This window comes from Pelobates fuscus, chromosome 6, assembly GCF_036172605.1.
Source record: "Pelobates fuscus isolate aPelFus1 chromosome 6, aPelFus1.pri, whole genome shotgun sequence".
Classification (NCBI taxonomy): Eukaryota; Metazoa; Chordata; class Amphibia; order Anura; family Pelobatidae; genus Pelobates; species Pelobates fuscus.
Window position 1 is genome coordinate 188448174 of NC_086322.1, and position 23900 is coordinate 188472073.

At 38.8% G+C, this 23900-nt stretch overlaps 1 protein-coding gene across 1 annotated transcript; it reads left to right on the forward strand.

Annotated features, from left to right (window-relative positions):
• Positions 1 to 1899: 1899 nt before the first annotated feature.
• On the forward strand, positions 1900 to 22938 carry LOC134614618 (all-trans-retinol dehydrogenase [NAD(+)] ADH4-like). The gene is made up of 9 exons (XM_063458603.1): positions 1900 to 2005; positions 8507 to 8608; positions 9050 to 9191; positions 10768 to 10855; positions 16800 to 17031; positions 18981 to 19241; positions 19685 to 19820; positions 20041 to 20179; positions 22513 to 22938. Exons 1-9 carry the CDS (start codon positions 1988 to 1990, stop codon positions 22535 to 22537), a joined length of 1143 nt encoding a protein of 380 aa, XP_063314673.1. The 5' UTR covers positions 1900 to 1987; the 3' UTR covers positions 22538 to 22938.
• The last annotated feature ends 962 nt before the right edge of the window (positions 22939 to 23900 follow it).

Here is a 23900-nt window from a genome sequence, read left to right on the forward strand (position 1 = left end):
CAGTCCCCCCTGCTGGCAGCTACATAGACTCCTATTGAAGCTATGTGATCATGGTGATCACACGGCCCTGGAGGGCCAGGGTTTGCCGGAGCTGTCCGTGATCACCGTGGATCGTCGGTCCAGGTAAGTCCAGGGCTCCTATTTGCCGCGGAACATCAACCCTGTTACATATCTTATTATCATCAGCGATTTAAACCTGTGAGGTAGACAGAAAGACTACTTGTCTATAAGGCTAACAATCACATAATGCAACGACTGAAATATAGAAATGTAAAGACAGGAAAGTGGGATTTTAGTCTTTATAAAACAAACCTCACATTATAAACCTCATTATAAATATATATATATATATATATATATATATATATATACACACACACACACACACACACATATACATACTTTTTAGCAGCCTGGGGGACTGTCTGACAGCTCAGACAGTCCCCCCTGCTGGCAGCTACATAGACTTCTATTGCAACGATGTGATCATGGTGATCACATGGCCCTGGAGGGCCAGGGTTTGCCGGAGCTGGCCTTGATCACCGTGGATCGACGGTCCAGGTAAGTCCAGGGCTCATATTTGCCGCGGATGTACTAGGTACGTCTGCGGTCCTTAACTAACCGTTTTTTGTTGTACGTAACTAGTAGGTCAACGGTCGTTAAGGGGATATGTATTTATAACTTCATTCTAAATGTATTTCGATTCGATTTAAATATATATGTATAACATAAAATAAAGTTACAAAAATTTAAACTGATATATATTTTTTAATTTAATTTTTTTTATTTTTATTTTTTTCAATTTATTTAACGTTATTCTAAGTGTATTTTAATATTAATATATATATAATTATATAGATTAATATTAAAACACACTTTTAATAATGATTTATGCATGTGTCTGTAAATATAAAAGTGCTTAGATCATATATTTATTTATAAATATATATATGATCTAAGTACTTTTATTTACTTTTCAAACTTTTTAATAATTTTTAAAACTTTTGAAAGTTTTGTACAGGCATTAGGGGGACTGCCTGAGAGTTCAGGCAGGCCCCCTGCAGGCACTGCACAAGCTGGATCGGGCAGAGGGGGTCTGCCTGAGCTCCCAGGATCGCGATCACTGGCGGGGGATTCAGGTAAGTGGGGATTTACTAGTGGACATACCAGGTACGTCTGCGTTAGTTAACGTCCATGGTCGGGAAGGGGTTAAAGGATAATACAAAAAATATATTTATGTTTTTCAGTTTTTTTTTTTATAATTTAGTAGATATAGATATTCTTCTAATGGAAAAGTTCATGCATTTAATTGTGTAATTTTCATTGGGAGTATATCTAAAAACAGCTTGCAGATGTTGCAGATCTCTTGTCCGAAGCCTTTGCAAGTCTGACACTTCTTCCCCAACCCAAACTTTCTGTAGCTGTTCAATCATAGACTCACCAGTGCAGTGTTTGCAAGGCGGTCAAGGTCATGTAACAGGTTAATTTATAAAAGTTCCAGTCTCTATTGAAATCTGCACTTAATGTAAAAATAAAAAAGACACACCCTTCATTATTGTAATAATTAATTTAATACTCTATAAATTAAATGTTTCTATTTATACTCACAAACACTATATATTCTCCTACTGGACACCTAGATGTAAATGTTTTGACTTTGGTTTTATTAAAGATTTTTAAATATTGTATGGCTATGAAGCAAAATGGTTTTGCTTTCCACGGCAGAGCTTGTAAAATAGACTTCTGTTGTTTAAGTATTCTGTATATGGTTAGCTAAATAACAGTGTCTGTTTAATATATAGTGTTATTGCTAACATAGTATCTGTAAGAGGGATAAGAAGAGTGGGCGGGATAAGTCTGGGAGGAATATGGGCTGGATAAACAGAAGGATATTTAACCCATATCAGGAACTGTGTGAAGGTGCACTTGAAGGGAGCATTCTGTACATCATCCAGCACCTCTGAGAGAGTCACACAGAGAATTCACTATGAGCACAGTCGGGAAAGTAAGGAAAACAGCCGATTCACTTTTAATGAATGTTTTAAAGCTGCAACACTAATTCCAGGCAAAATTATTATCTAGAAACTAGCTCTATAGGTCTAGTATGAATGTTAAAGAGTGAAATGTTTGAATATGCCAAGTCTATGGGTAGAGAGTCAAGGACACTGAGTCGAGAACAAATAGTGGAAATCAGTTATCACGTTATTCTTTAACTCCAGTGTTTGCTACAGGAGACATCAACATTACATACATCTCAAAACTTGTTTGTATCCAGCCAGTAGAGGGGATTTAATATTTAGATCAATCACATTAATATATATACAGCATCTACAGTATGCTTCTAAACTTGCTGGAATAGGATTGAAACTAAATAATAATATTTCTCAGTTTCCTGACATGGCTACATGTACTAAGTGCGTATTTGGCAAGAGTCTTGGAATCACACAAGAATATGAGTATTCAGAAACCAGTCCAGACATTGCAGGGTTTATTCACTTAACAGAGTATGAAAAAACAAAGATTTTTATAGGGAGATATATTTTCTGCTATTTATTTAAATACATCCCTGTACAGTGATTTTAATAACGAAATGTAGTTCTTATAGGAAATATTTAACGGAAATGTAAGTATTGAATGCTTAAGCTGTATTCTTATTAAGTAACTTCATGATATGTATTTTTCAGTTTCTTACATAATTTCTATTTTCCTCTTTTACTCAATTATTTTGTAATTTGTTGTGGTTTATCTGTGCATGCTATTCAAAATATTTTTGTGGCATGTTTATCATGAAGAACTCGTTTTCTTTTTAACAGTCCCGTTAATGTTGAAAAACACATGTGGCAGCTTCCCGAATCTTGGTATCTTGCCAGCAATAATTCTATCTACAGTGAAAGTTACTTTAGTTTATTCAAAGCACAGTCAACTTTAAATTGACTTATCACCCCTTTGACCTTTCCTTTCTCTCTCCCCCTGTAGAAACAAATATAGTCTCAAGTGGTGTAATAATCTCCCTCAAAACCTCAAATTCCATCAGTGTAGATAACAGAGACCATCCTCTTTTTCCAATCTCTGGAAGAGGACAGTAATCTGTCAAACCTGCTTTTTCTCATAAGAAACTTAAATATATTTTATGATAAACTGGATCTTATTTTTAACAAACATTCTCAACATTATAACATCGTTATAATTGTTAAGTTATAATTATAGTTAAGCTATGCTTACATCAATCATTAGTGTCTCCCATAATAATATCCATGCTCTAATAAAGTGATCCCACCCAACACCACATCCTACACCCAACCTAACATACCATCATGGCTCCCTCAGTCCACTTCTTTCCTATTTTAACTGCTGACCCACCTCTAGATGATACCTGTACTCCTCCAAAGTAGTAGTCACTCATTAAAAAAAAACATCCAATGATACATATATTCTATCTAACATCTGGCTGATTTATGTTTTCCTTATTTAAAAATAAATCTTCTCAGTTACAAGGGCTAGTAGTGGTTGATCCACAGGGGCACCTATATAAATGCTGGTGGTATTTTACTTGCAAATTGCAAATTTCCATTATAAATGGTAAGCATACACCATACAGTACTGCAGTGCTATAATTTCCCTCCCCTGGTTCTACTAGAGAACAGACTGATTCACTGGTAATGAATAATGGCTACTCGGAAATGCTGTTGAGGCAACTTGGTTTGTGTAGAATTTAGGTCATTTGTGACATCTATCCAATCAGAGAGATCTGTAGGCATGCTCAGTATGCCCATAGAGGTGATTTTTAAAATGCCCGTTTAATCTCTAGCAGGGCCAGTGTGTGTAATATATTCACTTCATACAATGTGTTAAACAATGATTGGTTTTATTTGATTTAGCAAAAATCATAAAAAATAAAAAGTTTCATGCACATTACAAGATTTGAATCCAGGTATGCAGCACAAAAGACAAAGCCCTAGGCTACCTGAGAATATCTAAAGTCACCAAGCTCAGTTCCACTATCAACACTATGTCTACTATACATGTGTCTAACAAGAGGAACACCCTCTGTCTTCTAATGCCTTCTGGAGTCAGTTTCTGTGTCTGGACTTCGTAACCCCACCATCTTAAAATTAATCAGCTGCTACTGCTCAGTACTCATCTTCTTTAACATCTCTATTTGTTTTGATTATGTTGATATTTGGCTAACTTCAGTATCACCGTCATCATCTACCCTGACCTGTCTCTCATTCTGTCTTTCTTACATTTCCTAGTTCTGTAAATCTCCCGCCAGAATGTATACCTCAAAGCTAAGTTATTGGCAACTCTTCTTTTCTCCCTCTATGCAGTATCAATTTAATTATGGTTGGCATACACAATTTATTTACCTATTCCTTCATATCTAGCATCTCCCCCTTTGTTTTGACTAACTCTTCCTGAATGTTTTCCATAAAAACACCACCCACAACTGAATTATTATTCTTATCTTTTGCATCTCCATCACCTCCCCTTAATCCAACCCTACATCTTCTGTCTTCCACAGCTCTAAAGTTAACTGTCAGCTTCGATCCCTCCTCCCCTTTTCATATAAATTGCAAAAACAGAGAATACGAGTACTCTAAGAAAAACAAAAAGCTTAGAAAAAACCCCAATCAGATCCCTGATCAGTTCTCTATACCATGTGCATATGAGACTGATCCCATCCATAACGGCCGCCAAGGCCACCATATTTGATCCAAATAGTTATGCATTTGTCCACCAGCCACTAGGAAATAAATTGCACAGAATGTGTCTAGCGTGCAGTCAAACATGCTTTATTTGTTATTTGTGTAATACAAGGGAGCTTGGCACTGAACTTACTCTATTACCTTTACTTAAAAATACTCAATTATCTACTCATTTTTCCACCATGCTACCATCAGCAAGCACTCTGTATGGATAAAGTAGCTAACCTCTATGTAACAGGTTAGGAATGTTACATTTTGATGTCACTGAGTGAGACAATCTGTAATATAATTAAATAATGTCCATTTACAGCAGAACATATGTTCAGTAGTATATTTTATATGGACACTTTAATTTCAAAGTATTAAACATCCTCAAAGTCAACATGTGTATTCTCTAATACTACAGTCACTAAGTTAATATACTCACTATTAGCAAGAACAAAATGGTTCAATGCATCAAAATAGTGTGCTGCGGGGTACAGGTTATTATTATTCCACTGGATAATTTTATTCAGGAATCTTTCAGTTTAATATGTGGCAATATGTCAAGCAAATACAGTATATAGTACATACGTGCATAAAACTGGTAAACCTTTTTATATACTTGTTTGAAGGTGAATGTTAGGTTGAAGTTATAACTGACATACTACTACGGGTCATGAAAAATCAGCTGTGATCTGTTAATATTTTATGAATAACCTTCATTTACATTGTGGCTCAGCAGTTAAATGTTTGTTTTCCAATGTTATGTAACATAATCAGTGTTTAACTAAGCGCATAAAATGCAAAAGATTTTGGCCATAGATATATGCACATAAAGACTTCACTGATATTGAATTTATACATAGAGACGTTTCAATGGACACCTTGATTTTAGACAATGTTTTACTTTTAAATATATACTATTCTAAGCTACCACAATGGTATCTTCTTTTTATTTTCATGTTTTGTTAAATTAATGCTTTTCATTATTAATTTATTACTTTGCTTTTAAATACATGTAGAACAAAAGAACAAAACCTTATATATACAACAAGATATGAAACCCAACACAAAGTTAAAGAGTTTAATACCACATCATGCACAATCAAATAAACTGAAAAAAGTAAATATAGCCAACTTTAAAGGAAAACTCCAAGCACTATAACCACTACAGCTCAATACAAACCATTTTTTAATGGTTTGACTTCTTACGTGTGATCTACCGGGCGTCACTCTCTGCTTCCACTACTAATGCCAGACAGCAGTAATTTCCATTAGCTCTACTGAACTAAGCTCTCTAATTATACCATTTAATGCCAACTGAGTTCAGTAAGGTAAAGGATAGGGCAACTTAAATTTTGCAAGGAGTATAGAGTTTAATGGGCCACGTAGTGTATTTTTTAAGCACTGAATTCTCAATGGATGTGTGCAAGAACAGTTAGCAAATAAGACATCTGGTTTTCAATATTTGGCAGTGCTTTCACAAAAAATGCAATGTGGACATAGCAACTGTGTGGGAGCTAACAAGACTACTGATGCAGTCCAGAAGTAAGACTTTAAATATTAACCATGTTAGTCCCAAGCAGGCACAGTTTGGCCCAGTCTGGCCATTGGGCAAATGGCAATGCGATTGCCATGGGCTAAGGCTGACAGGGGAGATCAAAGTATCTCCCCTTCCAGCCCTTGCAGGGAAACAATGGCCCTTAGAGTGAGCTCTGTCCCTTCAATGGCTGGAGAGGAGACTAGAAGACCCTAGTAGTTATGATGTCGGGAATGCCTGGCATCCCTCCAATCTAAGCCGTCGAACTGTTGATAATGATAATAGTTTGACTTCTTACTTTTGGCTCAATGGGCTCCATTCCCCATCTCTTTTAAGGCTGAGGTTAGAACTAGAAGCTCCTGCAATGAGCATTTTTTTTTTATTTCTCATGAGCTAAGCCCTGAAGTACATGACCATCTCATTGGATGAGAACATCAACTGATTGCTCTAAGTGTAAGCAAATGAACTAAGCCCTGCACATCTGGGCTTAGCTCGGAAAATAGAGCTTCCAGCTGCAAGTGGTGGAGAAACCTAGGGAACCAGTACCAAAAGGTTTGACTAAAGTACTTATGTGGGGGCTGAGGGCACCAGGGTACTCCTGACAATATAACCACATAAACACTGTAGTGGTTACGGTGCTTGAAGTGTTCCTTATGTAATTCTGCATATATTTACATTAAAATTCTGTTATAGTTTATAAATTGAGTTATATATTATGTCATGCCAGCGCTACATGGGTTAGTTAACAAGGACACATGATGTGTAAAAGTACATGTAGTTAAACGTTATGCAGTTAAAAGGAGACCAAACACTCTCAGAAAACAATCTACATATTTTGTGCAGGAGATCTACGGTATATAAATATATTGTGTTAGAATGCATACATAAAAGGTCACAAATATGCAAACTGGTATTGAGTAGCTAATTCTACCGTTGCAATTTAATCTTGTAGTTTTCATTTCACAGACATGCATTTATCTTTAACATTGATCAGATTCCTGCATGTATGTTATATGGTGCTTTAATAGCAAGCACTTCAAGCTAAGACAAATGTGCTTTAATCAATGCACAGTTTCATCAACATTGGAAGAACTAATTTTAGAGTACTGAAGGGAGATTTATCAAGGAAAAAACAGGTGCTATTCAGGGGCAAAGTACCAAATATGAAGCAACCACTATGGGAACCTAAAGACTATCTTTCAACGTAACACTGTTTTGCCTTGATAAATTTCCCCCTGGTGTCAAATCAATCTTTTATTTAAGAAGCATGCATTTTTTTTTTTTTTAAACATGGCACAAAAACACTGCATTTAAAGTATATATATATATATGTGTGTGTGTGTGTGTATTTCATGAGCTGAACTCTAAGATCTAAGACTTTTTCTAGGCCTTTTGTGTACATAGAAAAAGTCTTAGATCTTTGAGTTCAGCTCATGAAACATGAGGGCAAAAGCAAAAGTGTTGCGTTTATAATTTTGTTCAGTGTATATATAAATATAATATATACAAATAAACCATTTCAGCTATCAAGGAGTACTCAAGTGTGCCAGAATCCATCTCAATGTGCACATTTAACCCCTTAAGGAACTTCTGGAATAAAAGGGAATCATGACATGTCACACATGTCATGTGTCCTTAAGGGGTTAATTTCAAAGTTTTTCCTGCCTATAATTGTAATGCACAGTACTTGTATTTACATTGTAAATGATCTTTTAACAGTCTCATATATAATACATATTCACCAAGTTTGTTTCCAACATAGAAAAGCTTGAAGCTTGCGAAAAGTCAGTGTCTTCAAACATCCATTTTATGCATTAAATCCACAGTATGAATAGTGAGTTAACGCAGCAGTACCCACATTTATGCACAACATTACAATTCAAAACATTCCAGATATTCCAATTCAGAATCTAAGCAACTTTAAACAAAGTGTGTCAGAAACAAATATAACTACATTTCACTTTTACTGAGAATCTACTCCTGACTGGAAATGGTAACGATTTAATGTGGCAGTGTTGATAAATAAAGTCACAAGACAATCTCCAGAGCTTAGTCTACCAGACCAAAGTATTTTGTTTGTAAAAGTTTCAAGTCTACATTCAGCTTATGCAAGTTATTTATTTGATGTAAAACAAGATAGTGAATTCTGCTAATCCGGTGCTTTAGAACTAGCAGCTTATTTTTCTGAAATGTTCCAAAAATCAGTGATTTCCTATGCATTTAGGGTTACGTTATCATTTATACGTGTATTCTAAAGTATAACACATTTAATTTGCAGGTTATCAAATGCAAGGCTGCAGTGGCTTGGGAAGCAGGCAAGCCTTTCTCAGTGGAGGAAGTGGAAGTTGCACCACCACGAGACCATGAAGTCCGCATCAAGGTGACCATGAATTAACTGTGAAAGTGACAAGTTATATAATAATAGTATCAGCATATGTGTGACTGAACAATTTAGACACAGTCACCACAAATGAAATGTTAGCTCTGGGATCCAAGAATCATTGAATTGAATTATTCAACATGGGTGCATAATTCTAGACGCTGAGCCTTAGGATTACCACTTGTTCAGTATGTTACTGATACATATGCTGGTATTTTTTTCATGCAACAAGGAAGATGCATGGCAGTAATGTATTAAGGATTAGTCTGCTGGAGTCAGAGTGCACCTGCCAAAAGTGTAGCAAAGCTGGGTCCTCGCAGGGGAATAAATTTACCTCTGTCTACACTTCTTATTATAGTTGTCTAGGATGCATTATTCATTTAGACATTTTATCCGCATTAACTGCCTAATATTTACCCATCATGTCTTACTGGTTTTCAGATTGTTGCCACAGGAGTTTGCCGTACTGACGCCCATGCTGTAAGCACCCATTTTAAAGAGGGTCTTTTTCCAGTGATCCTCGGCCATGAGGGAGCTGGTATTGTGGAAAGTGTTGGACCAGGTGTCACCAAAGTAAAGCCAGGTAATATCCTAGAACACAATACCTTTTATGATTACAAAGTAATGCCAGATTGGGCCCCCCTGTAGAGTCCTGGGCTCTGTTTCTGTAAGTGTTGTGTGTGATTGATGAGTGCTATATGTGGGTGGGGGGACTGAGTGTTGTGTGTGAGAGTGTTTGTAGCGGCTGATTGTTGTGTATGTTGGAGGGAGAGGCTAAGTATGTCTGAGTTTGCTTGTTGAGTGGTGTGTGTAGTGGTTAAATTTGGTGTGTGGAGTCTGAGTGGTATGTGTGCATAGGGGAGACTGAGTTTGACTCAATGTTGTGTGTAACGTTTCGTGAGATGGGATTTTTAATTTTCCCTAGTCCTGCTTAGCTTTTGGAAGGAGGGGGTGTAATCCCTGGTGGTCCAGTAGAGGGTTAGCTGAGGAGCTGAATCCCTGGTGGATCGGTGAGGGAGCATTGTGGTCTACACCTCTATTGGGTATAGATCACTTTAAGAATGATTGAGTGGTACTAGAGGACTGTGAGAAAGTTCTTACATCAATCTGTACCCAATATAGGGGCAGTCCATAAAGCACTCTTGTTGAAGTGAGGGGGCACAATGCTAAACAGTGTTATCTTTTGCTGTCTCATGGAGGGCTCCGTCACAACCAGAGCTAAATCTCCAGACCCAGATATGGGCCCACTAGGTAAGCATTGTGATCTGCTCTTTTATCAGTTGAAAATCACTTTAACAGCTCCCTCATAATCTTGGTGCTCGGTCAATGACTCGGTCAAGAGCGCTGACTATGGCATACAGAGTCATTGAAAAGCACCAGAGGCCATGAGGGAGTTCTTAAAGTGTTTTTCATCCAATACAGGTGCATACAACAAAGATTCCTCAATGTTGGAAGAGGGCACAGGGAGCATGGTGATCTTTTGCTGTCTTGTTAAGGGCCCTCTTACAGTCTGTCTGAGCCTGGGCTTTAGGCAGCTGAATATGCCACCATATGCATACTCTGACTCTGAGAAACAGAACCTGATTAAGATTGCCCAGGGCCATAGGCAGAATGTACAGTTTGGCTTCATCCAAGAGCCCTGGGCTCTGTTCTGTGAATGGAGGAGTCTAAGTGGTGTGTGTATGTACATGTGTGAATTGGCTGAGTGTCTGTGTGTGTAAAGAAGACTGAGTGTGGCTGTGTTTAAAGAAGGCTAAGTGTTGTATGTGTAAGGAAAACGCTGAATGTCCTGTGTGTGGTGGTTGGATTTTGTGCGAGTGGTTGCTGATTGTGGCTAAATTTTCTGTGTGGAGGAGGCTGAGTGTGGCTGAGTATTGTTTGTGGGAGGGAGAAGGTGCTGTGTGTGTGTTAGAGGAGAAGGCTGAGTATGTGAGAGGGGACCCTCCCAACACATCTTCCCTTTTTTCAATTTGCCCCTCCTGCTAACCCTTTGACAAGAACGGAGTGTTATCCCTGTTGGTTCAGTGTATGGCACAGTAGAGGAGCTGTATCCATGATGGTATGGTGGGGGAGCATTGTGGTTGTCACCTCTACTAGGTGCAGGTCACTTTAAAAGTTCCATTGCAAACTGCAAATGCATTGTGTATTGTGTCTTCTAGGTGACAAAGTAATTCCTCTCTATATCCCCCAATGTGGTGAATGTAAGTTCTGTTTGAATCCCAAAACCAACCTTTGCCAAAAAATCAGGTAAGATCTGTCTGTCTGACTATTTGTCTACTTATTTATCTAGCTAGCTTGCTTGCTATTTAGCAGCATTATTGATGGTTAGGTAGATACACATTATATTTACATATAATGAAGTGCAGTCAGGCTGTAATTTCTCTGCACCTAGTGAAAATTAGATGTGCCATGCAAACATTTAAAGGCCTGTGATGGAGGGGGCAAATGGTGGCACCCATTTTGCCTTATCGGGGCCCTGACGGTGTGGCATAAGTGCAGATGACAGCTGGCCTGTGGACTCTACACGAGTCGGGGGGGTCACATGGACTGGCAGATCCCTGAGAGCCCACTGTGCTGTGGAGTTCCCAGTGGGGGGATGTTGACTAGCATGGGGGAGCAGTGGGTGGCCTGCACCCCAGGTGGTCTGTCGGCAGTATTGAATGCATGGTCCCATAGACATATTGTGTTGTCCCTTTTTCTGCTTTGGGGTTAGTGGAGAGGATGGTGAGCTGCAAGACAACCATATGTACAGTTGTAATCAAAATTATTCAAGCCCCAATGAAAATCAGGTTTACTGTCAAAATTTACAGACTTTCAGCTGTTTGCAATGAACAAATCAAACAAAAGCAATCAAAATAGCTCAATACAATGAATGCTTCAAGTGGTTTTCCCAAATTCTACGGAAAACGCAACTTATAATAACTTCTCCACTCTCAAAATTATTCAACATTCTGAATAGAATCCCTCAAAACAGCACAAATATAAAAAAAAAATAGATGTTGTCTCAAGCAAACCTGATGCAACTAATCAAGGGCTTTATTAGTTGCACCATTTGTGCTTGAGCTGGAAATACCTGAAATACCTGAACTGGCTACGGGTTTGTTGAGTGTCACGTTTGACTGCATGTTAGAAATATGGCAATGTCAAAAGAATGGTCCACAAAGTTTAGAGAAGAGATCATTGCTCTTCCCAAAAAAAGAACACAGTGCAAATAATAGCAAAGACACTGAATGTTCTAGAGACAATGTTGGAAGCATAGTTTGCAAGTTCAAAGTTGAAGGAACAGTGGTTACACTACCTGGACGGGGCAGAAAAAAGAAGCTATCAATTACCGCAACCAGATTTCTGAGAAGGCAGGTTCTGAAAAACCCTTGAGTGACTTCAAAAGACCTGCATCAAGACTTGGTGGCAACAGGCACTGAGGTTTCAGTGAGCACAGGAAGATGAGTATTAAACGCAGAAGGTTTCCATGCCAGAACTCCAAGACATACACAACTACTGACCCTAATTCACAGGAAAAGTCAGATCCAATATGCTCAAAATATATAAATAAGGAGGGCGGGGCCTGTGCATCATGGCGGTTGGTCACATTTCCAGTGAGCACCTCACCTAGCTCCTAGATCCTAGAATTAGTCTAGTGGTGTCTGATTGGCTCAAATCTTAACTTATTTGTGGACCGTGGCCTGTTACCCCGATGAGGCTGGTACGCTCTGACAAATCGAGTGAGGCCTAATGGAATTGCTAGACCTGAGTGTCTGTCCACTCCAACACCGCATAGTACTCTACCCTCACGAGCCACATGTTGCCCCATTTCCACCTCTCTGGACCAGTGGAGGTTTTCCCGGGCCCCACTGGCTTCTATCACATACCTGTGCTGATTTCTTAAAAGTGCTTAAACTGACCCTCTGAACACAGTGACTTACACTAACATGGCAGACTCGCCTTCCACTGCTGAGCAAGCTACTACACAGCTCTACGCTGGCTCTGTGGAGCGGTCTTTACAATGTATGGGAACCACAGCGAATTTCTAGAGGAGAAATGGAGGGGCGAGGGCCGGGGGTTGTGTGGTCCTTCTGCAGGCAATGCCTTCCTACATAGATCAGACTCACTTATTGACAACCCGCTGAGGTTGAGGGCCAACAGGGGCTCAACCCTGAAGCATACTCCACACAGACAGGTAGCGAACCGCAACCAATGGCGACAGACCATCAGGACCTTCAGTTATCCACTGCTCTAAGGTGGACTTGGACTCTCAAAGTCTCTGAGTCCTTGGCATGTGGATGCTGGTCCTCGTACAGGCCTGGGGCTGGAAGGTGGCCTTATGTCACTCCAGGAATGCCGATGCCTTCAAGGACTTCCTTGTAATTACTACAGGTTCCCACTGCCTAGGAATAGGCTGATCATGGACTTACTATTATGAGTAACGCTACGTGCTAAACTCTGTCCTTCATTAGAAACCATGTTGCCCCTCTCTAACTTTTTTTGTCCAAATGGATCAGAGGTGTGTCTGGAGGAAGAAGAATGAAACATATGCTGAAAAGAACACTCTGCCTACAGTTAAGCATTGTGTTGACTCAGTGATTCTCTGGGGCTGCTTTGCATGTTCCGGCACTGGAAATTTGCAGCTTGTGGAAGGCAAAATCGATTTGTTGAAGTATCAGGAAATCTTAGGAGAAAATGTCATGCCATATGTGAAGAAGCTGAAGCATGGGCGTCATTGGACCATCCAACAATGATCCCAAGCATACCTCAAATTCCACCAAAGCTTGGTAGAAGTCCTGGAGAATTCTACAGTGGACATAACAGTGGCCATAACATAACTGGTTGGATTTAAAGTAGGTGGTTGCAGCACGCAACCCAAGATTATTACTGAACTGGAGTTTATTGCTCATGAACAATGGGCTAAGATTCCTTAAAGAACACTACCAGAAGCTGGTGTGTTGCTATGCATCTTGTTCGCAGCAGGTCATAACAGCAAAATGGTGCTTTACTAATTACTAAAGATGCTTGCCATCAAGTGGTTGAATAATTTTGAGTCATTATAAGTTGCATTTTCAGTTAAATGTGGGGAAACCACTTGAAGCATTTGTTGTGTTGAGCTATTTCAATTGCTTTTGTTTGATTTGTTCATTGCAAACAGCTGAAAGTCTGTAAATTTTGACAGTAAACCTGATTTTCAATTGAATTTGACCTTTGCTTCTCTGCAAAACCTCACATTTCCAGGCTATGCAGAAGGAGAAAAGAGTTTTATTGTTCTGTAGACATAATAATAAACCATGGGGCCAAAGGCTGTGTAGTCTATAAATACCACCAGAGCCAGTGGCGGATCCAGGGGGGGGGCAACGGGGCAATTGCCCCCCCCGAGAAAATTGACGGTCTCCCTCACCCCTGCCAGCACATGCAGGTGCCAGCCCTGCAATGTGCCTGCGGACCGGGGAGGGAGATCAGAGATCTCCCTCCCCGTTCCGCAGGCATTATGCTGACAGCCGGCAGGGGAGAGGGAGGAGAGAGGACCCGGGAGCTCTGCCTGCAGCTCCTCCGGGTCCTCATCTCGCGAGCTTGGAGCGTTGCCGCGGTAACCACGGCAACGCTCCAAATCTCGCGAGAGTGAACTCTAGCCCGGGAGCTATGGGCTAGAGTTCACTCCCCACTGGGCCACCAGGGAATCACCATCTGACCACCAGGGATCAAGAAATGTCCCCCCTCCTCTCGGTAAAGGTAAGAAGGGAGGGGGGACATCAATATTTATTTAAATTAAATAAAAAATATATATATATTATTAAAAAGAAAAGCCCCCCTTCCCTTATCACACACACTCTACACACATACACTGCCCCCATACTGCCCCCATACACACACATTGCCCCCCATACTGCCCCCATACACACACATTGACCCCCATACTGCCCCCATACACACACATTGACCCCCATACTGCCCCCATATACACACATTGACCCCCATACTGCCCCCATACACAAACATTGACCCCCATACTGCCCCCATATACACACATTGCCCCCCCATACACACATTGGCCCCCATACTGCCCCCATACTGCCCCCATATACACACATTGCCCCCATACTGCCCCATATACACACGTTGCCCCCCATACTGCCCCATATACACACATTGGCCCCCATACTGCCCCCATATACACACATTGCCCCCATACTGCCCCCATATACACACATTGCCCCCATACTACCCCCATACACACACATTGCCCCCATACACACATTGCCCCCATACACACATTGCCCCCATACTGCCCCCATACACACATTGCCCCCATATACACACACTGCCCCTCATACACACATACTGCCCCCATACACACATACTGCCCCCCATACACACACACTGCCCCCCATACACACACACTGCCCCTCATACACACATACTGCCCCCCATACACACACACTGCCCCCCATACACACATACTGCCCCCATACACACACACTGCCCCCCATACACACACACACTGCCCCCCATACACACATACTGCCCCCCATACACACACACTGCCCCCCATACACACACTGCCCCATACACACATACTGCCCCCCATATACACACACTGCCCCCCATACACACACTGCCCCATACACACATACTGCCCCCCATACACACACACTGCCCCCCATACACACATACTGCTCCCCCATACACACACACACACACTCTATATACATACACTACCCCCATACACACACACTGCTCCCCATACACTGCCGCCCCATACACACACGTTGCCCACACTCACACATAAACTGCACCACACATACACTGCCGCCCTCACTCACACACTACAACCTTCACACACACACACACTGCTCACACACTGTCCCCCTCACACACACACTGCACCCCTTACACATTGCACCACTCACACACACCACTCCTACTACAGCCCCAGTTCCCAGAAGACCTCAGGTAAGTTGTCAAACTGTTCTTAAACGGTTTGACTACTTACTCTGGGAGGGGGTCCCGCCACCATTGACACCATAACCACTACACTGAGCTGTAGTGGTTATTGTGTCTGGATTATTTCTTTAAATAATCTACAAGTGCCCCTCCCGAGATCAGGCTCTGGATCCGCCACTGACCAGAGCCCTAAAATTGAATTACGTTCTCATAATACACGTCACTATTATGTATCTTTTATAGTACATGATGTTTTAAAATTAGGGTTTGTATTTGTCAGGGGGATTGCATGGCAAAAAAACAGGGGCTTCTGAGGACCAAGAGTAATTTGCGACTAGGACAAGTATTTCCCAGATCTTACTGAGATTAGGGCCCCTGGACTGCTCAGAGGAAAAGCATGTATTATATCCCATAAATATTTGCACAGATGACTATTCATATAGTATCGTATTCCAAAATATCATATGCCTGGTGAAGTGGGCAGATAATGATATATTCTGCATTATGACTTGGTATTATAAAATATAAGTGCATTGTGGTATGTGGTGGAACCTAGCAAATCAATGATACAGTGCAACTATAATACTAAGCTTTTTTCTTCTTTTTATGTTAAGTACTTTGTCATGTTTGAAGAAAAAACGATTATAAATAGTATGGTGCAAATGGGAGAAGGATCTTAATACATGCAGCAACCAACAAAAACAAATCCTGGTAAAACGATTTGAACATAAAATAACTGACAGTAGTGATGGTGCGCAATAACAAAAATCGTATTCACTATGGACCTCTTATAGAGAGTGAAAGTAACCCTGTGTACATGAAATGAGGTGTTCCACAGAGTTGAATTACTATGCTGCACTAGGAGCTCTCTTTCTGTTTTTGTCTCCTTAATAGATGTCAGAGTGATTTCCATGTTTGCAAGTATACCTACTGATTGTGCTTTGTTTTACCACAACAACTGTTTGTATTTCCATTATTTATAATATTTCCACGCTGTAAACACCTCATTTCATGTACACAGGGTTACTTTCACTCTCTATAAGAGGTCCATAGTGAATACGATTTTTGTTGTTGCGCACCATCGCTACTGTAAGTTACTTTGTCATGTTTACTTAGTAGTAATCAGCCAGACTGGAACATGTATGAACAATTGTAACACTGCATACTTGACTTTAGGTTTTAAACCTATGTGTGAAAACGAAAATTAGAAATATAGTTTGATGATTGTAATATTGCAAATATTCTTTTGTACTTTCAACAGCAAAATTAAGACTGCCATTTCTGATCAAGACCTAATGGCTGACAATACAAGCAGGTTTACCTGCAAGGGAAAGCAAATATACCACTTCATGGGCACCAGTACCTTCTCTGAATACACCGTCTGTGCTGAAACATCTGTTGCCAAAATTGATGATGCAGCTCCACTTGATAAAGTTTGTCTGATTGGCTGTGGATTCTCTACTGGGTATGGTGCAGCTATTAACACTGCCAAGGTACTATGAATCATCCATTGTACAGTGATACAGAAATGTGAGTTGGGAATTGAGAAAGATACAGAAGTGGTGTTTAGAAACATATGTTGTGGAACAAAACTCTAAAAGTGGAGCGATTATTATGGACACCAAAACAAAGAACTTGTTGATTGTTCAATGTGTAGAATTCTGCACCATATGAGCAGTATAAAGTGAACTTATTAGAAATGGTACGTATGTATTTAACTGAGTCACTTGAAAATTAGCAACCCGCCCAAACACATTAAAATACTTACAGTCACAAATAAACTTTATCTAATTTGCTCCTATAAAGCTCCCTGTGTTTAAATATTTTTTCATTTCTTTCCTGAGCACTCCGTTTTCATTAAATACATACAGAAAAGTTGAGATGACGTTTCCTTATGTATAGCTGTAAAGTTGACAGAAATTCACAATCAGATTTGACAAGTTGTCAATTTGCCAAATCAGATTTACCCACAATCCATACATTAAAATAATCACACAGAAGGGCAAACAGCAACATTTGTGGTAGAACAAAATGGCTGCGTCCATTTATTGATATTAGGCACAGGGAAGAGAAGATTATAAATGAAAGAAAAGTAGTAAGGGATGAATTATAATCATTAAACTACACTGTAGGTCCACCCAGACCAATACATCCCCTGTCTGTTACATAGTTACATAGCTGAAAAGAGACTTGCGTCCATCAAGTTCAGCCTTCCTCACATATGCTTTTGCTGTTGATCCAAAAGAAGGCAAAAAACGCTGTTCAAATTAAAACATTGCCCTTCTGCAGGAATATCAATGTTTACATTGATTGATGCAGTGTCATGCATGTGCACTAGCCTCCCAAGGAAAACCAAAAGAAAAAAACATCACAGGATCACTTTAATGTTAGATTCTTATCTCTATAACCATTGCGCAGTAGACCAATTAGGCGCACCTATGTTGTATGTTACCTGGCACAATGTCACAATCTTGAAGGCATTAACACTATGTAATTTACAGTGTATGGAAGTAGTTTCTAGCTTTTACAGATAGTGTGGTTCTTGTTTAATATCAATCAGAAGTATTCTAGAATTACAATTTGGGCAAAAACCTTGCAAATACATAGGTTACATAGTTACATAGGCAGAATAAAGACATGTCCATCACATTCAGCCTTCCTCGCATTTGTTTTTTGCTGTTAATCCAAAAGAAGGCAAACAAACAGTTTGAAGCACTTCCAATTTTGCAACAAACCAGGAAGAAAATTCCCTCTTGACCCCAGAATGACAGATTTAACCTTGGCTCAAGAAACTATTACCCTACATTGAACAATTATATCCTTGACCTTGAATATTTTATTTTGGCAAATATGCATATAGTTGCTGTTTAAACATCTGTACGGACTCTGATAAAACCACTTCTTCAGGCAGAGAATTCCATATACTTTCCAGTCTAAACGCATAACCTTGTGTCCTATGTAAATTCCTGTTTGTGAATAGATTTCCACACAATGGTTTGTATTGGCCCCAGATATATTTGTATATTGTTATCATATCCCAGTTTGCAAAATTTTTCTAAACCAAAGAGGTTTAAATTTGTCAACAATAAGGTGAGAATAAATTAGTTCTACATCTTCTTGTTTTGCAATTCAGATTTAATGGAACACTTCTAAATATGTTTTTTTTTTTTTTTTTTACAGAAGAGCATTATTTATTATTATATAACCTTCACCAAGGGCATAAGAAATTAAGTTTAGTATGTGTGGTTAAAGATGTCTACGTTGTATACTAAGAGTGCTAAAATATCTTACACTATTAATAAATTAAAATATAGAGGTATTCAGAAAGTAGATGGAAAAATTCTGCATAACAAAATAATTCTTAATAACAAACATACAACATAAAAGTGATACACTACAGTGGTCAATACAGCAACTGTGTCTTACTTTCGTATTTCTCCAGGTAGAGGCAGGTTCAACCTGTGCTGTGTTTGGTTTGGGAGGAGTTGGGCTCTCGGCTGTCATGGGCTGTAAAGCAGCAGGAGCCACTCGGATCATCGGCATTGACATTAACAATGATAAGTTCCCTAAAGCCCTAGAGCTAGGAGCCACCGAATGCATCAACTCAAAAGATTACGATAAGCCCATCCAACAGGTCATAAGTGAATTGACTGGTGGTGGTGTGGATTTCTCCATTGAGTGTATTGGAATTATCGAAGTCATGGTAGGATGTTTTATAGACTTAAATATTTCACTTCTAGGGTTTTATTTTATTTTTTTGTCTCTTGTTTTACTTCTATCTATCTATCTATCTTTGTATTTAATTACTTATAGTCATCCACATGCCAGCTTTAATTACGTTAAAAAATATACTCTCTAATGATAACATATTATGAGAGTAGAGTACTTAATTTTATAGTCAAAGATATTGCTCTTATATCCCAGGAGTCATTAATTTGGATATGAGATTACCGTAATAGATATATGTGGCTTGAAATTAAACAAATTCTTATGTTAATGGTGTTACATATGCTTCACTCATTTGTACATACATACATCATTTTACTTTATTCTGTGTTTCAAATGCTCAAACTTAAAAAGTGAAGTTTCATTTTTTCAAATGCACTGTTTTTTGTATTTATTTTTTTTGTATTATTTTGTATCTAGAAAGCTGCCCTTGAGTGCACCACAGTGGGCTGGGGTACGTGTGCAATTGTAGGAGTCTCATTAGCCGAAGAAGGAGTCCCTGTTGCTCCATTCCAGTTGATAATGGGTCGGACCTTGAAAGCTACCTTCTTTGGAGGTAAATCATTTGAACAATATGACTATTCAAATATGTGCAGTACTATTAGTTCAGATGTTTATCTGGAAGCATTATTTTGCCACTTGTGCTTAGTTTGTTCAATAAATAAACATTATTTTAGAATCAAAAGCTCTTGAACAGTGCACTATAATAAAATATTAATAATAATAATGTATGTTTGATTTAAACCCATGTCTCTTTATTTGTTTTATTTGTCTAGGTTGGAAGAGTGTGGATAGTGTCCCAAAGCTCGTTTCTGACTATTTGTCAAAGAAATTTGATCTGGATGCATTGGTTACATTTACACTACCATTTGACAAAATTAATGAAGCTTTTGATCTAATGCGTGAGGGCAAGAGGTGGGCATATGCACATACCTTATACTTTGGCCATACTAAACCATAAGTTGTGAAAAATAGACAATGAAACTGCACGTTTTAGGGAAAAAATAGTCAAGTTAAAAGCTAAATTGGAGAAATGTTCCAGTTTGGATATTTGCATTTCCCTTGTTAATTTTCAACAATTCCTGGTTCAATGAATAAACATATGTGTTTGTGGAATTTAATATAATGATAACAATAAGTACAGCCATTCTCAAAAATATATTTATTTTATGAAAGCAACATTAGTATTTCTTCTGTTTGTTTTTTTAATATTGAGGAATAAATAATTATTTTATCCTGTGGTATTTACCTCCTTCATAACAAGCATTATAGATTTTACAATATGTTAGCATAACATTTATTGTAAACATGAGATGTAAAGCAAGTAGATAAATGTAGGAGAAAACTTACATTTTTTAAATCATTACTGCTGTTCAGAGATAAATACAATTTTAAATTATGTAGATTTACACAATTAGAATTTTCCATTGTTTTTGTTAATCTTTTACAAAAATATTGGCGACATAAACGTCTTTAGACTCTTTATGACATCTCTTATTTTGCAATATTTCATACTGGGTCTGAAATATTAGCACAGAGGCAATGATTACCAGATTGTATTATTAACATGACATAAAGCCATAATTTTATCAAGGACACAGGACCCAAGCAAGTCAGAGTGCAGGGAAAAAAACAACAACTTGATGAAAATCACAGGGACAGTGAAAATTACTGTAGGAGAGGGTTATATCCAACCTATGAAAGAGAAGGACAGGGCTATCTTAACAGCATTGTAGGCCCTGGGCAAAGCAGGGCACTGGAGCCCTGACTACACAACCACTCACAGTAATAAAAATGTAAATTATTGATAAAATAAAGCTTATATTTATTGGTACCTCCAACAAAATCAGTGTTTAAACATTAAAAGAACATGCTGTACAGCAGAGATTAATCCACACAACTGTTTAGCAGGTAGCAAGGGGAGGCAACTGACATGGACTGTTAAACATATGAGAAGAATTTTAGTATAGCTTTACGGCTTCAGCAAATTATGTGTGATGATTTTGTCTTGCTTATGTACAATTAGTATGTGTACATTCTTTTGGGCAAGGTCTAGATTTGCATTTGCAACAGCAATATCGCATGTACAGCTGATATGGAGGTGATCTGTCCACCTAAACTAAAAAGATAGTTTAAAGTTTCTGAAAAACCTTTAGAATAATATATTGAAAAGTTGGCAAGCCAATAGGGCCCCTATGATCGTGGCATGCCCATGTGTTAAGACAGCCCTGGGAAGGGGGAAGGAAGAGATCAATAGACCACAAAACATGCAAGTAACAAATACACAGAAACAATAAGGGTATAACAGACAAAGAGAGAATAGGGGTATGCAGCAATACAAACACAAACCAGAAATAGGGCAAATAATAAAAGTACATGCAATTCTATCCACAGACAGAATTAAGATAATTATCAAAGAGATCGTCATCAAAGAAATAGGGTCTTAGGGTCACATGAGAATATACAAGCTGTGAGATGATGTGATTGGCTACTACTATCAATATACATGGTTAACCCTTTCTGTGTTTCTGTGTTTCTTCTCATAGTTTAGATAATTTTTTCTCTTTGCTGCTGAGGAAATAAAATAAATTATATTTGCCTTTGTACATCGTACACGTACAGTGGGTATGACATAAACAGATAAAAATGGTCATGTACACTACTAATGGATATTAGTTTACACCCTGATGGCACTGTTAGCAAAAAAAAAAAAACCTGCTTCCGAGAATTTGCAAAGAATTTAATAGTAATGTTTGTATTTGAGCAAGAAGCAGTATAACAGCATGTATTTATTTTTATATTATTCTAAGAGGCACATGAGCCTTCCTGACCTTTTGAGGCCTCCCTGAGGACTCTTTTTCCAACAGCCAGCCACCTCAACATTGAAGATCTAGATTCCAGCCACAGTGTGTTGTGTGGGAGATGGAGAGAGGACATATCATATGACGCTGTCATGTCTGCCACCTCTCCACACAGGACACTCTTCCACTGTGTGCAGGAACTTCAGAGATGAAGTGGCTGGTTGGAGAAGAAAGATGGTACAGGCATGGATCTGCTATTGACAGCTTGGCACACAACATGAAGGAAAGATAATTGAGGTTGAGTCCGAGTAGACGCAAGGGGAGAGAATTGTTTTTTTTTTTTTTAAATGGGGTGAGGCTGAGTTAGATACATATTGAATCGCATTTCAAAACAAATTAATTGATCTCACTGAAATATTTCCAACATTTGTTTTTTCTCTCCTCTAGTATTCGAACTGTGTTGGTGTTTTAAGTGCACCCAACTTGGAATCATGGATTGATCTTTTGGTCCTGAAATGGAATATGCCTCTCACAGCAAAAGCTTGCAAGCAGAAGATACATACTATAGCATTTTCTGTTATCTATATAGCATGTTAAATACCCTTCCAGTTATAGGAATTGAACCGTGTATTTGTAGCCCACGTGCCTCTATGGAATAAATGTACACTCTGTATTAAATGTTACTCTAGTACACCCTGGTGGACGGAACAGAAAATGTTACCTAGATACATCTAAATGGTACCACCATAGTAGTCACTTTTGCTATTCCACTGACTGTGAACTAATTGTAAACTCATTGTAAACGTACTAACAGCTACCACTGTAAGAGTTCTCTGCATGACATTTTATGGTACAATAAATATATAAATAAGTTTCTGTGCAGCAATATTTTATGTATTCAAAACAAAATGTCTGTCTCTGGTTTCACTTGGATTTCTCAACACACAAACTATTTGTAAAAATCTCTCCATCCCATTACACATTATTAAAGAAAGGTATTCAGAACATAAAACAGACTATTGTTAGACTAATACCTTGCAGAAAGAAAATTAAATATAACGATTTGATAAGAGGATATCAATTAATGTAAAGGAGCCTGCTGTGTTAAAACGATTTGACAACTTACCTTGGTCCCTTCCAGATTCTTATTGCAGGAGAATCAAGTTAGCTCCAGTCAGCTAAACAAGGCAGTGCAGGGCTGCATTCGTTGGCTGAAAGTGTCAGCTGAACAGTCTCTGTCAGTGAACATGGTCCACGTTTAGCTCAGTGAATACATCAGGTTTCATCTTCAGGAGAGGATAGGATGCAGTGCAGGAGGAAAATTCTCAAACTATTCTAAAACAATTTGACAGGTTACTCTAGGTCTAGGAGGCTGCAAGTAGTTTTTTGAGCTTGGAGTTGTCCTTTAATGTTTATGTAATGTCACGGCACACAGTGGTAAGACAGTATAGTAGGATGTGTATGACACAATACAAAATGCTATGTGTAAGTTGCTATTTCCATGATCAACTATAGGGTATGCCATGCAGAGGACAGGGCGATAATCAGATTGACTGTGTGTAGTAAGACTTGGAGCTATATCTATAGAGGTAGATTAATCAGCAGGAATATTCCATTGGTTTCCTAGGTGACTGCCCCAGTTGTGGAACTGTGCCTTTTTCATCCTATGTAAATATTGTGTCATCAATGTGTGCAATGGGCAAGAACATTGAGTGAAGGCACATTTAGGTAATGATGAAATTATGGGCTTGACGGGGAATAAGTCATCTGAACTAAATTCTTGTGTATTTCCTGCAGAAGTAAGAAGATAAAAACTGTAGATAATGTTTAAACTG